The sequence below is a fragment of the Amborella trichopoda genome, chromosome 1 (assembly GCF_054954075.1).
Source record: "Amborella trichopoda isolate Santa Cruz 75 chromosome 1, AtrichopodaSantaCruz75HAP2 v2.0, whole genome shotgun sequence".
Classification (NCBI taxonomy): domain Eukaryota; kingdom Viridiplantae; phylum Streptophyta; class Magnoliopsida; order Amborellales; family Amborellaceae; genus Amborella; species Amborella trichopoda.
The window spans coordinates 5116207-5130280 of NC_142336.1; the positions used below are offsets into that span (position 1 = coordinate 5116207).

General features: G+C 37.4%; 1 protein-coding gene across 1 annotated transcript; it reads left to right on the forward strand.

Moving 5' to 3' along the window:
- The first annotated feature begins 6445 nt into the window (after positions 1–6445).
- Positions 6446–9708, forward strand: LOC18426109 (pentatricopeptide repeat-containing protein At5g16860). The gene has a single exon (XM_011622140.3). The coding sequence runs from the start codon at positions 6755–6757 to the stop codon at positions 9113–9115; it is 2361 nt and encodes a 786-aa protein (XP_011620442.1). The 5' UTR covers positions 6446–6754; the 3' UTR covers positions 9116–9708.
- Positions 9709–14074: the final 4366 nt, after the last annotated feature.

A 14074-nucleotide genomic window follows, 5' to 3' on the forward strand; every position in this document is an offset into this window, starting at 1 on the left:
TTGTTCTAGGTACAGAGGTGGTCTACTGACTCGGTTACTTCGTCTTGGTTCGGGTAACGGTTCACTATCTTCAGGGGACTCAGGTTCAGGTTGGGATTGTTTCAAAGTTTCAGGTTCAGGTTCTCGAACTACATCCTTGTTTTTTGCCTTCTCAAAGAAGTTGGTTTGTTTTCTACTTACCATTGCTTCAAGGAATTCTTCCTCAAATAAGTGAGCATCGCTACTCTCACTGACCGCTCTTGTTTCAATGTTGTAGAATCGATACCCCTTACCATGATCTGGGTAACTAATGAAAATGAATTTGACAGTCTTGGGATGCAATTTGGTTCTATTTTGGTGTGGGATAAGGACATGGGCTGAGCAACGCCAAACTCTCAAGTGATCAAGGGAGGGAGTATGACTTGTAAAAATTTTGTGAGGAGTAAGTGAGGTAGCTTTTGTGGGAGTCCGATTAAAGATATAGTATGCCGTCAACATAGCTTCTCTCCAAAAGTCTAAGGAGAGATTTGTATGCCCCATCATACTCCTTACCATTTCAATTAAGGTCCTATTCCGTTTCTCATCTACATCATTTTGTTTGGGAGTATAAGGCATGGTGTATTGATGGATAATTCCATTTGCAACGTAGAGTTCTTTGAAAATGTCAGACGAATATTCCCCCCTCTATCGGTTCTAAGGACTTTGATTTTCAAGTTGGTTTGATTCTTTACTTCGGTTTTATATTCTTTGAATTTTTCTAATGTTTCTGATTTTGTATGAATAAGGTACACATGGTCATATCATGAGTAGTCATTTATAAAAGTGATGAAATATCTTTTTATACTTTTGGTGGTCACATTTATAGGTCCACATATGTTATTATGAATGCTTTCCAACACACTAATAGCTCTTTCTGCCTTAGTGGTATTTTTCCTTATTAATTTTCCTTGTACACAAGATTCGTACACTTTCGATAAATCTCTCCTGTAATTTTGAAGAATGCCGTCTTTTTTCAATCTTTCCATTCATTTGATATTAATGTGTCCTAACCTCATATGCTGTAGGGTAGCATCTAATTCATTAGGGGACAAGACATAAGCAATGTTCTCTTTTATTTCAATAGTAAATAGCATGTCTACAAGACGTCCAGTCATGATCACATTTTTCTTCTTCTTATCTACCACTTTCTCCCCAATAAAAGTGGTCATGAATCCAGCCATAGACATCTTAGGAACTGAAACTAAGCACTTCCTCATATCATGAGCATAAAGTGCTTGCTTTAGGATCATGGTGCTCTCACTCTTCAATTTCAACTCAAAATCTCCAACTCCAAGTACATTAGTCTTCAGATTTCCTCCCATATAAATATGTTGCTGCCTTGGCCCCATGGGAGTGAAAGAACAGAAACCTCCCTTGTGTTTGTGACATGGGCCGTAGACCCAGAATCAAGACACCAAGAAGCTCCCTTGGGATCAGCTAGTATTGACTCAAAGACCACACATGCCCGTTCCTTGTTGGTCCCTCCAGATTTGTTGAACCAACAACTATTGGTTATGTGGCCCACCTTCTTGCAAATAAAACATGTTCGAATCTCTCTTTTTGGTCCCTTATTCCCAAAATCTCTCTTTTTGAAATCTCTTCTCTTTCCAAAATAATTTCTTCCCTTTTTGCTATCATATGCACGACTTCCCTTGACGTAGTTATCAGCGCTTGGCTTGAAATGTTTTTCTCCTCTTCTGCTTTGATTGTATTAATGAGCTCCTCCAGTTTTGATGCCTTCCTTCCTTCTGGCCAAGATGGAAAATATGAAGGTCTCCTATGAACTAGGAAGTGAATTCATGAGATGAATCACTTGCATAGATTCATTGGGTTTCATGCCTGTATCGCGAAATACGTGCATATGATCTGCAAACTTGGTACCTTCTACTATTTTTATCTCACTATACCTCTTCATAGCCATAGTTTACTTCATGAGAGAGGGTTCAACATATTCTCTTTCAAGCCTATCAAAAATCTCACTTGCAGTATAGTTTGATTCGTACTCAGAAGCATACGAGTTAGTTATGGCACATAAAAGAATGTGCTTGCATATCAAGTTCTTCCTCTTCCAACTGGTGTACTCATATTTAATTTCTTGACATGAGTCGTCAGTTGGACGACGAGGTCAGTCCTCATAGAATGCCTCATGTAAGTTTTTTTCATAAAGCACATATTTGATTATGTTTTTCCAAGAAGCATAGTTGGTCCCATCAAACCTTTCTGTTTTCAAGATCTCTGAGATGAAGGTACGTGCAACTATATCTTTCTATTTTCAAGCAAAAATAAGAAAAGACTTCTAATGACAATCAAGTAAAACTAGCTTTGATATCAATGAAAGAAATACCTATGTGACCTTTTGCCGGCGAATATAAATTTTTTTTAATTATTTAATAATCACCCTTTTTCTTTGGCAAAAAAGTCAATTATTGATGGTCTTATTACAATCAATAGATATTTCAAAATAAGGGCAACTTAACAATAAAATAAAACTCAACCACTTGATACCATTTATACAACTAAATACTATGCTTGAGAATAAATATAAAATTTGCATGAAATAAAAGAAGATGTCGAAGATTACTTCAACCGGGCTTATTACACCCTACACCGAATCACCAATATCTGATGGCGCGAGATCAGCGGTCTAGCTTCAATCTCGACCCAAGAAAGCTAATTTTTGTCAAATCGAGTGAACACCGTTAAATCTTTACAAAACCCTAACCCCAAAATAATTTAGGCTTAATCCTAATTTCCTAACCAGTAGTATCTTTAGGTCAAGAGAGAGAGAGAGAGAGAGAGAGAGAGAGAGAGAGAGTAGGAGGCCTAGGGTTCGGGCGTGCTCCCTATGGTTCTTAGGAGAGAGAGAGAGGGTTAGAGAGAGAAATCTTGAGGAGAGAGAGTGGGGTGTGCCCCTCTAGGAGAGAGATGAGAGAGAGAGTTGTGGGATAGAGAAGGTGTAGAGAATAGCGGAAGGTACACCCCTATTTATAGTATAAAGTTAGGTTTAGGGTTTCTCATAGTTTTCCTCTTTCTTGAGATTGAATATGGACCGTTGATCAGGGTGACTTGTGGGATGAAAGATCTGAGCCATCCATTCCATAGATGGGCCATCAACGTTATGGAAGGTACATGGACCATTATCCCCTTTTTGTTAAACCATTTTCCCATCAATAAATTAAATCTATTAAAATATCTTGCATTCCATAAAATTGTATAAGCCATATCATATATTCCACAAGAATATATCAAATAATATCAAGTTAATATATGCTATCTCATTTAGATAATATATGGTCAATATTTACTAATGGATCACATGTCATAAGATACACTTTCCAAACTTTTAAAACTTATCACAAAGCAACCAAAAAAGGGATCCAAAGGGGTGGGGCGTGCCACCCATATGTGGCACGTGTAGGCCCCATCTCTTGCCACATGGCGGGCCCATGTGCACTATGGGCCCCCATGACATTTTATAAAAAATTTTAAAATTAAGAAAAAATTTAAAACTTTATTTGAATTTTTATAACTTTGTAAAATGAATACTTTTATTTTTATAAGTCCAAAAAATTATAAATAAAATATTAAAAGCCTCATAAAATTTAAAATAATAAATCTAAAATAATTTATATAATAAAATGAACACAATTAAATTAATATGATGAGAAATTGATCCATATGGCTTAGGAATTTCATCAGCGATCATGGGGCACTCCACCTTCAACTGTGGAATACAAACCACACTTGCTTTATCGAACTGACCAAATGTTTCCCATAACCCACAGTCCAAGTAGTGGCTTATTAGCGGGTCACTAAAGTCTGGCCGATGAGCCAAGGGGTTGCAATCTCAGTCTGTGGATTATATGTCCTCCTCTAGAGGCGAGTCAAAGTCACCACGATCTGATGCGACCACTGCTCCATGGTGCATAGGGGTATCTCTCGTACATTCATACGCTTCACCCAAAGGTGGATATTTGGCTTTCCCGAATGATCTATCGATATTCATGCCGTGTGATGAATCATGGATGAGGTTTTGGCCTCCATCTCTGTAGGCCTACCATCAAACACAAGGGTTAGATAGTCCCTTGGCTCACTCATCCAGGCATAAGTTTCAACCTCATCAAGGGATAACCCAAAACCCTTCTCGGTTTGTTCTCTATGCTCAGGTTCTTTGGGTTTTCCAACCGATTGGCCTAGATCGTCAAGCACAGTCTAGTATCAGCAAACATCATTTATTCTCTATGCTCAGGTTCTTTGAGTTTTCCAACCGATTGGCCTAGATCGTCAAGCATAGTCTAGTATCAGCAAACATCATTTACTTAGTATGGTCCCGGAGGGACCACACTCCCACTAAGTTTATGTTTTACTATAATAAATGATTTTCATTGCACAATCATAAGGCCTTTAAACGCCACATAAACCCAACAATTAACTATTTAAGGACTTATTTATATATTTGATTGAATTTCAAATTATCTATCAAAATACAAATGATTTTGAATAGGAATAATAGAAAAGGGCAAAATGTTAAATAGTTGGAAAATGATGCGTATTTTAATAAAGAAAAAATCTTATATATAGCCGAGGCTCTAAATATTCAAACTAGAGTGCACATAAAAAATTTCACTAAAAGAGGTTGTTTTGATGCTCAAATATCCTCAAATTGATCATCTTGACATCAAGATGCATAGGCATGAGAAAAAAATGGATTTCAAGTTTTGGAAATAGTGCATCTTGTAATGCATTTTTGGACCATTAATTTTCAAGTTTTCATAGATTTGCTTGATCTACATTTTTTTTGAAGTTTTAAATTTTATAATTAGAGAAGAAAATATACTTTAAGGCTACCACAAAGATTTTCAGTATTGAGACCACATTTCTCGAAACTATTTGAAGGTGTGCACTACTTTGATTGTCTAGAGCCTTGGCTCTATACAAACTGTACCCTTTAATAAATTTTGAATAAACTAATATCAAGACAATGTGTATATAGAGTCGAGGCTCTAAACAGTCAAATTAGAGACCACCTCAAAAATTTCACTAGAAGAGGTTGTTTTGATGCTCAAATTTCCTTAAGTTGATAATCTCGATATCAAGATGCATGGACATGAGAAATTTGTTTTTTCAAGTTTTGGAAATAGTGCATCTTATAGCGCATTCTTCGGTCCTCAAATTTCAAGATTTTCAAGTTTTCATATATCTGCTCGATCTACAGTATTTTTGAAGATTTAAATTTTATATTTAAAAATGAAAATATATTTTAAGGCTATCACAAAGATACCCAGTATTGAAGCCATATTTCTCGACGCTATTTGAAGGGGCGCTTTACTTTGATTGTTTAGAGTCTCAGCTCTATATAGATCACACCCATGCAAAAAAGGGAAATTTATCAAATTACTTATGAGAAATTAAAAATTAAACACCTCACTCATATCTTTTGATTTAATTTCAAAATGCCCATAGCGTTTAGGTTATTTCACCAGATCTGACCTGGTGGTGTGTGTCTAAATAGAAGAAAATTATGTTTTATAATATATAAAGGGTACGGTTTGTATGGAGCCTAGGCTCTAAACAATCAAATTCTAGCGTACCTTCAAATGGTGTCGAGAGATGTGGTTTCGCTAATGGAAATCTTTGTGATAGCCTTAAAATATGTTTTCATATTTATTTATAAAGTTTAAAGCTTCAAAAATTGTGCAGATCGACATATCTATGAAAATCTTTAAAATTGACGGTCCAAAAATACGTAACAAAATGGACTATTTCCAAAACTTGAAATCCAAATTGTCCTCATGTCCATGCATCTTGATGTCAAGATGATCAATTTGAAGATATTTGGGCATCAAAACAACATCTTCTAATGAAATTTTTTAGGTAGGCTTAAATTTGATTGTTTAGAGCCTCGGCTCTCTATAAACTTTTCCCATATATAAATAGAGTTGCAATATATACATGTATTATATAGAAATATCGGTTTGGTGGACCTTGGCTCGACTGACCCGATAAGGTCCATGACGGACCTAGACTCATATCTGACCCTAGTTGGGTCCAGGTCACTTAGACTAGGACCGATCCATTGCGTCCAATATTTGTGTCCAGGTCTGAACCCATGTTAGGTTGGATGGTTGACCCAACCCAACTGCCTCCTCTACTTTCAAGGAAGCAAAATGCATTATGAAGTGGCAATGGACTCGGACCGGATCCGGGGCCCGAGGTGTAAACCCGATTCAGGTATGGGTATGGGTGCAAAAAATTAGACCTGATGGGACGAGTTCGTGTCCAAATCTTGGACCCAATCACTATTCGAGTGTAGCTTCGAACGGGTCCAGTCGGGCTTGGGCTTGGGTTCGCATTCGATAATATTTTTCGAGTTCCAATATATAAAATATATTTAAATATAATTAAAGAGTAATGATCCTATGAGACATTTCACGCCCATATGTGTAGGACCCCACTATTAAATTTGGCATAGATCTCTAGAAAAATCAAGTCCCACATTTAGGTGATAACTTTTTTAGAGATCTGTGTCAAATTTAATGGTGATTTTTTGGAATCCTATGCACATGGGTCTCATAGGATCATTACTCATAATTAAATATATATAGATATTTTAATTTTTGGATCAGATCCGGTTTGGGAAAATATAAGGAAGAGAGAGCGCATATCTACACATGAGTCCTAGGACTTATAAAAACCGAGTCCATAAATAAATATCAGAGAGGGAACATGACATATTATGGTGCGCTTACGTGGTTTACGAGCAAGCTACCCCGCTCACTTCTCTCGTCACCTGCGCAAACTCTCCTCCTCCTCCTCCTCCTCCTCATCATCATGTCGCCCCACAGTCTTCGCCTGCAACCTCCTCATCAAACACAGAGTAGACAGCGGCCTCTATACCGAGGCTCTCTCTCTCTACCAACACATGCGCTCCTCTCTCTCTCTAAACCCAGACAACTTCACCTTCCCCTTCCTTTTCAAATCATGCGGCTCTCTCTCTCTCATCTCTCTTGGCCGTGTGCTCCATGCTCTTGCCGCTACCCTCGGCTTTGTATCCAACATCTTTGTCTCCAATTCCCTCATAGCCTTCTATGCTCGCTGCTCTGAAATCTCAGTCGCGCACCAAGTCTTCGATGAAATGCTTGAAAGGGACGCAATATCATGGAACTCCCTCATCGCTGCCTACTCGCAAAATTATCATCCTGCTGGTGCACTTGATGTCTTTGCTCACATGATGATGCATGAGAACCCGAAGCCCGACAGGGTCACTATTGTAAATGTTCTTCCTGCGTGTGGCACCTTGCGAGCTGGTCGCTCGGGCTGCGAAATACACGCTTATACAATGCGGCATGGGCTCTCTGAAGATGTCTTAGTGGGTAATGCTTTGATCGATATGTATGCAAAATGCGAACTAATGGGAGAGGCACTCTCTGTGTTTCAGAACATGGGGGTTAAGGACATTGTGTCATGGAATTCGATTGTTACCGGGTTGTCACAAAATGGGAGATGTGAGGAAGCGATGAAACTCATGGCAAAGATGGAGGCCTTGAAGATTGGTTTGAATGTTATCACATGGAGTGCGGTCATATCAGGGTATGCTCAGAGGGGTCGTGGCACCGAGGCCCTGCGAGTCTTTCGTGAGATGCAGGTGGCACGCGCCGAGCCAAACCATGTGACATTGATTTCACTCCTCTCTGCGTGTTCCTCTGCTGGTGCATTGCTTCATGGTAGAGAAATCCATGCCTACATTACAAAGTTTGGCTGGTGTGACAACCTCATGGTGAAGAATGCTCTGATAGACACATACGCAAAATGCAGGGACTACGAGCACGCGCTGAGGCTTTTCGACTCGGTGGCATTCACGGAGAGGAACGTGGTCACTTGGACAGTGATGATAGGTGGTTATGCTCAAAATGGGCACGCCAATGAAGCCCTGCAATTCTTCTCTCAAATGCTCACCGCCAAGGCCTCGCCTAATGCTTTCACCATATCATGCGCATTGATCGCATGTGCTCACCTCTCTGCCCTCCGCATCGGCAAGCAAATTCACGCATTTGTGTTCAGGCACCGGTTTTACCTTGTTCTCTTCATCTCAAACTGCCTCATAGACATGTACTCGAAGTGTGGGGACGTCAACGATTCTAGAAAGGTGTTTGACTATATGCCCCATAAAAACTCTATTTCATGGACTACCATGATGACTGGCTATGGCTTGCACGGCCGAGGCGTTGAGGCATTAGCCACATTCGAGAGCATGCGAAGAGCCGGGCTCCCACCTGATGACATAACGTTCTTAGTGGTCTTGTACGCATGCAGTCATGCAGGGCTCGTCGACCATGGATGGCTGTATTTCAATAGCATGACAAAGGACTCTGGCGTGAGGCCAGGGGTTGAGCACTATGCGTGCATGGTGGACCTTCTAGCGCGTGCAGGCCGGCTCAATGAGGCTCAGGTCCTCATAGGCTCAATGCCCATGGAGCCTAGTGCAGTGGTCTGGGTCGCCCTACTCAGTGCCTGTAGGACCCATGCTCATGTTGAGCTTGCAGAGTTAGCTTCTCAGAAGCTCATGGAACTCGACTCTGAGAATGCAGGCACCTACACTCTTCTCTCGAATATTTATGCAAATGCAGGTCGATGGGGAGATGTAGCGAGAGTTCGAGCTCTGATGAGAAAGGCTGGAATAAGGAAGAGACCAGGCTGTAGCTGGGTTCAGGGGAAGTCGGGTACAGCTACGTTTTATGTAGGCGATCGATCAAACCCAGACTCTGATAAAATTTACGAAGTTTTGAGGTCATTAATAGAGAAGATAAAGGGGATGGGCTATGTACCAGAGACCAGCTTTGCTCTTCATGATGTGGATGAAGAGGAGAAGGGGTGGCTTCTCTCTGAGCATAGTGAAAAGCTCGCGGTTGCATATGGTGTGCTAAATACACCTGCAGGGATGCCAATAAGGATAGCGAAGAATCTACGGGTTTGTGGGGATTGCCACACCGCGATTAAGTACATGTCGGCGGTTTTGGAGCACGAGATTATAGTGAGGGATACGAGTCGGTTTCATCATTTTAAGGAAGGGGACTGTTCTTGTAGAGGCTTCTGGTGATATCTAAGAGAATGAATTTGTAGGTCAATTGGTAGGGGCTTCTTGTTGCAGCCTTAAGGTTATGTTTTCTTGAGATGAGCATAACAGAAAGGTGGTGAATACTTGAAAAGTTGCCTAACTTTGAGAATTAATAAAGAAGGCTGATACTTTTTGTGGATTACAGAGTATCTGCCTTGTTATGCTTGATGGGTGCTTGTTCAGAACTACATAAAAAGTTTTTGAAAGGAACAGAGCAGCAAAATTTGGGCCATGGTGGCAAATATGGAAGGATAAAAAAGAAAGAGATAGTTGAGGTCCATGACATTGAGTTGAATCTATGGATCATCTCAGGGCAATGGGACTGGGCTACAGGAGCCAAACTAAGCATGGCATGTTTTACAGATATATTTTCCCAAGTCATTGATTTGTATTAAATTAAGTCCAATCCATTGATTTGTATTAAATTGAGGGTTTGTATATCGTAAAACCATTTATCTTTGTTACAAGGAGGTCATGATTAATCCTAACCATTATATTTCAAATCGGATTGTTAGGGATATGTAACGAAGTTTGAGAATATATATATATATTTTTCACTAGAGTCTAGTTAATGATACTTTTAGAACCACCCGATTTGAAACTTGATAGGCAAGAGTGATTATGATCTCTTTGTACTAAAAATAAATGATCTCTTTGTATACTTTTTCTTAAATTAAAGGTATACTTTTCCTTAAATTAAAGGCATGATAAAGAAAGGAATGCAAAGGAAGCTTCTGAGCTTCATTATGTATGGTAGATGCAAGGTTTTAGAGAATATAAGATCCAAGAGTGTCACTTGAATGAAATATCATGTAGATTTTCCTAACTATATTGCATTCTCTATACAAGATCAGAAAAAAAAATATTGATCAATTCTTACAGGTTATTAGATAAATGTGAGAACAAGAGTTTTTAAATGACCGAAAATCTAATAGGCGAATTGTGAAAAAAGATACCGGTAGAAAATCTCAAATAAATAAGGAAATCTTAAATAAATATCATGAACCTCTTAAATTTCTTAGAATGCCGCAGGCTGAGCTTCTAAAAAATACATAGAAATTTCAATTTAAATATATAAATAAATTCTTAAATTAATTATTACATGTCATTTCAATATTCATATTCTTGAATAAATATTATATAAATTCTTAAATTAATTAGTACATATCCCTCTCTGATCATATTGCAGGATAATGGCTTGGTTGTGTGCCTAAACAATAACTTTATTAATACCAATTAGATCATATTGATCACAATACAAGTTGGATATCTTATAAGCATGCAAGTCAATCTTATTACTGTATGATTATTGCAAGGTATTAAACTTAGCACCTCTCAAGAACTTGGGAATTCGAAGATGGAAATTGATATTGGTAATGTTCGAATATTTTGTAAAAATAGAAATACCCCAATTGGTATATTTGTTTGCCTTAGTGAAATACTACACAAACCCTTGGATTGATTTCCTACACATACGACCCCCTAATATTTTTGTTTTTACACTGAAAAGCCTACTATGGTCTTGCTTTGCATTAAACCCTGGTGAATATTTTATGTCATTTGGATGAAAACGCCCCTCACAGTCAAACACGTTAAATTTTAAGCTTAAATTTGAAACCTAAATTTTAGTTTGGCACTCCAAACAGGGAACCGACATTGGACTCCATTGCGTAGAATGAAAGCGAGACCGGGCAAAAAAAAAAAAAAAAAAAAAAAAAAAAAAAAAGGAGGTTTGACGCTTCCAGTGTTGAACCAGCCAAGGAAAATAATTTTGAACCAAAACTAGTATGGTGCTCCAAGTGCCAAACCAGCCTCGACTTTGGTTCAACATGATGAATCGATGTCGGTTCAGTAATTTGAATGTGATTCCACTTTGGGTTTCAACTCCAGACCAAATAAAGGCTTTGAACTTTAAAATTTAGCGTGTTTGATTGTGAGGGGCATTGTCATTTAAAAATAGCCCAAAAAATTCATCTAAGATCAATGCAAAAGAAAGGGAATGATTTCATGTAACGGTTGTATAGTAGTATAATGCAACCATCTTCAAAACCCATATCAGAGATATTTGTTTAACACAAATTTTTATAGGTACACTCTTTTCATTAAAAAGAACAATCACAAAATTTTTTTTTTTGAAAAAATGCTCTGGAAAGTTTTCATTCTAGCCCAATTAATACTAATTAACACTTCCTCGTACATATTTCTCATCAAGTCAAGTTGTATCTGGAGACTCTTCTCTTTTCCAATATCCATCAAATAAAAATCTCGAAGAACTTTGTCAAGAGCTTTTTTTTCTAGATCAATTAAGATCATGTAAATATCTTTTCTCTTGACACTTTTTCAATATTCATTTTAAAGGCCACTCTCTTAACAACATTCCTTGGGCTATGGGAGATACATCGTTTCCCTGGTGCCTAGTGGATAATTGGACAAAGTACTCTTGTTGAGAACAAAAGAAAAAAAAAAGAAAAAGAATTATATCAAGTCCAACCTCCACATCTCCTCTTAAATCCTTTTCCACAAAGAACATCAATCAATTTTCTACATCTTCCTAACACTTTTGGTCATTTTAGTGTTTTTTTTTTTTTTTTTGTGAAGGTACTACATTTTAGGTTTTCAACATTATCATATAAAGTTCCTCTATTGAACACCTCTCTTAGTCTCTCTCTACCCCCCTCCCCACAAAAAAGAAAAAAGAAAAACACAAACATACACCCCGACATTTCATCTTAAATCTAGCTTATATTCTTCTAAGATATCAAACCCATCTCACATGGAAGGAAATTAAAAGAAGAAGTGATTTGCAAAAAGATATATTATCTTCAAGAGAGATAAAAAAAAAAATACAAAGACCTAAACCAGAAACAAACAAATAAGTGGAACAACCATCGTATCCGCAGTCAATCAAACAAAGAAACTAAAGGCTCAAACCAGGGAAAAAATTACTCTAATTTATACAAATAAGTGGAACAACCATTATATCCTCAATCAAATAAAGAAACACAAAACGATAAACCCAGAGTAGAGAAAAAAACCCCAAACTTTTATAAAGCTCATCCATACCCTTTTTTCTCAATTTTGGGCTTGAAGGTTTTCTTTAGCATCACAATACTCTATGTACCGTGATTAATTGATCATCTACTATGGTATTTAAAGTGAGGTAATCATATTTTTTCCTTGTTCCAAAGCATAGTTCTATGCACCGTGATTAATTGATCATCTACTATGGTATTTAAAGTGAGATAATTGTATTTTCTCCTTATTACAAAGCGGAAGAATGGGGAAGGTGACTTGATAAACATTGCAACCCAATCCATCGCAGGATAACTTATCCTTGTCATCTCTATTTGTTTCACTATATTTAGAATCACAACATCTCTTCCTCATATTTATCTCTACACTTGGGAGAGATGGCGGGATTTTCTATATATTTACTTCCTTTATTGCATGAGGGAGATAAAGATAGAGAGAGTTACGTAGGAGGAGAGAAAGAATTTCCTTTTCAAAACCCCTAAATTCTTTGGTACCTTTTAAATAATGTTTAAGAGGTAGGGAGAGATGTAAGGGTGTACGAGAGAAAGAGTTACGTGAGAGAAAGGGAGATGGACTTTCGTTTTTAAAAACCCCTAAATTTTTTTGTGCCTTTTAAATAGGATAGGAGGTGATTCTTAAAAATAATGCTTAAGAGATCTGGAAAGATATGTACAGGTATGAGGGAGAGAGTTACGTGAGAGAGAGGGAGTTTCCATTTTTAAAAAGTCCCCAGAATCTTGAAAAAGAAAGATTTAAGAAGATATCTTCTCAAATTAAAAAAGATAAAGAGAAGATAAATAAAAAATAGTATAAAGATATATTCGCATATGATACAAGAAGAGATAAAAAGAAAAGTGTTGTGCAGCGAGAGATAAAATACGGAAAGAATATCTTTCTAATTATTTGTCAAAAAAGATTATCTTTCTAATTTGTAAGATAGACATGAAAGAGAAGATAAATGAAAATATTATAGGGGCATTGCTATTCTTCATCTTTTTTTTTGTTTTCACATTGGTGGGGATGGAATGGGAGGCACCTAAGTGCCATATAAGATGTATCATGAATAACAGTACTTATAGTATCGTAACACTCAGTGAACATTATGGTTGTGGTCATTACGGTAATATGACTACCTTGACGGCTATATTGCATAAAAAAATGTCAATAAGTGAATGCCATTTTAGGTAAAAAATGTCAAAAATGAGGAAAAAATGGTGTGAACAAGGTTTATGAAAGTTTAGGATTTTTTTGTTCCAATTAGACGAAAGTTAAGATATATTTCAGATAATTTCCCAAGTACTTAGAGGTTGAGAAGGTTAGAATGGCCGATCAAAGAATTCCACCCAAATAATCCACAATTGGAAAAGGGTTTTACATGCTTCTTCTTACTCGACGTCCAAGCAAATACCACAACAATTCTACAGGATTCTCCTTCCTTTCTTTCCCAATAACAACATCCATTTCCCCACATTTTAAAGAGAATTTAGCCACAATTCCTAAAACCAGATGAAACCCACTTCAAAATTGACCTCGAAATGAAAGACCCAATCTCCAAACCCAAGCTTTTTTTTAGAAATAAATCAAAAGCCGAAACAAACCAGCTATGAAAACCGCAAATGGATTATTCGAGATAGGGAGATAAAAAGCTCAGATAAAAACCCAGAATCAGAGGGAACAAACCAGTTATAAAAACAAAAATTGAAACCAAGCTTATAGAGTACACAAAAATGAAGTCTATCAAGGAGTCATAGAACAAACTAGAATTCATCTCCCATCTCCCCTAGGTTTAGATGGAAGGCATACACATCAAAATAAAATGATCCTCTAGAGAAAACCTCTAGTACTTCAAATCATACATACATGAAGACCTTGATCTCGAACCATCCTTTATATAAACATCTTGTTTTT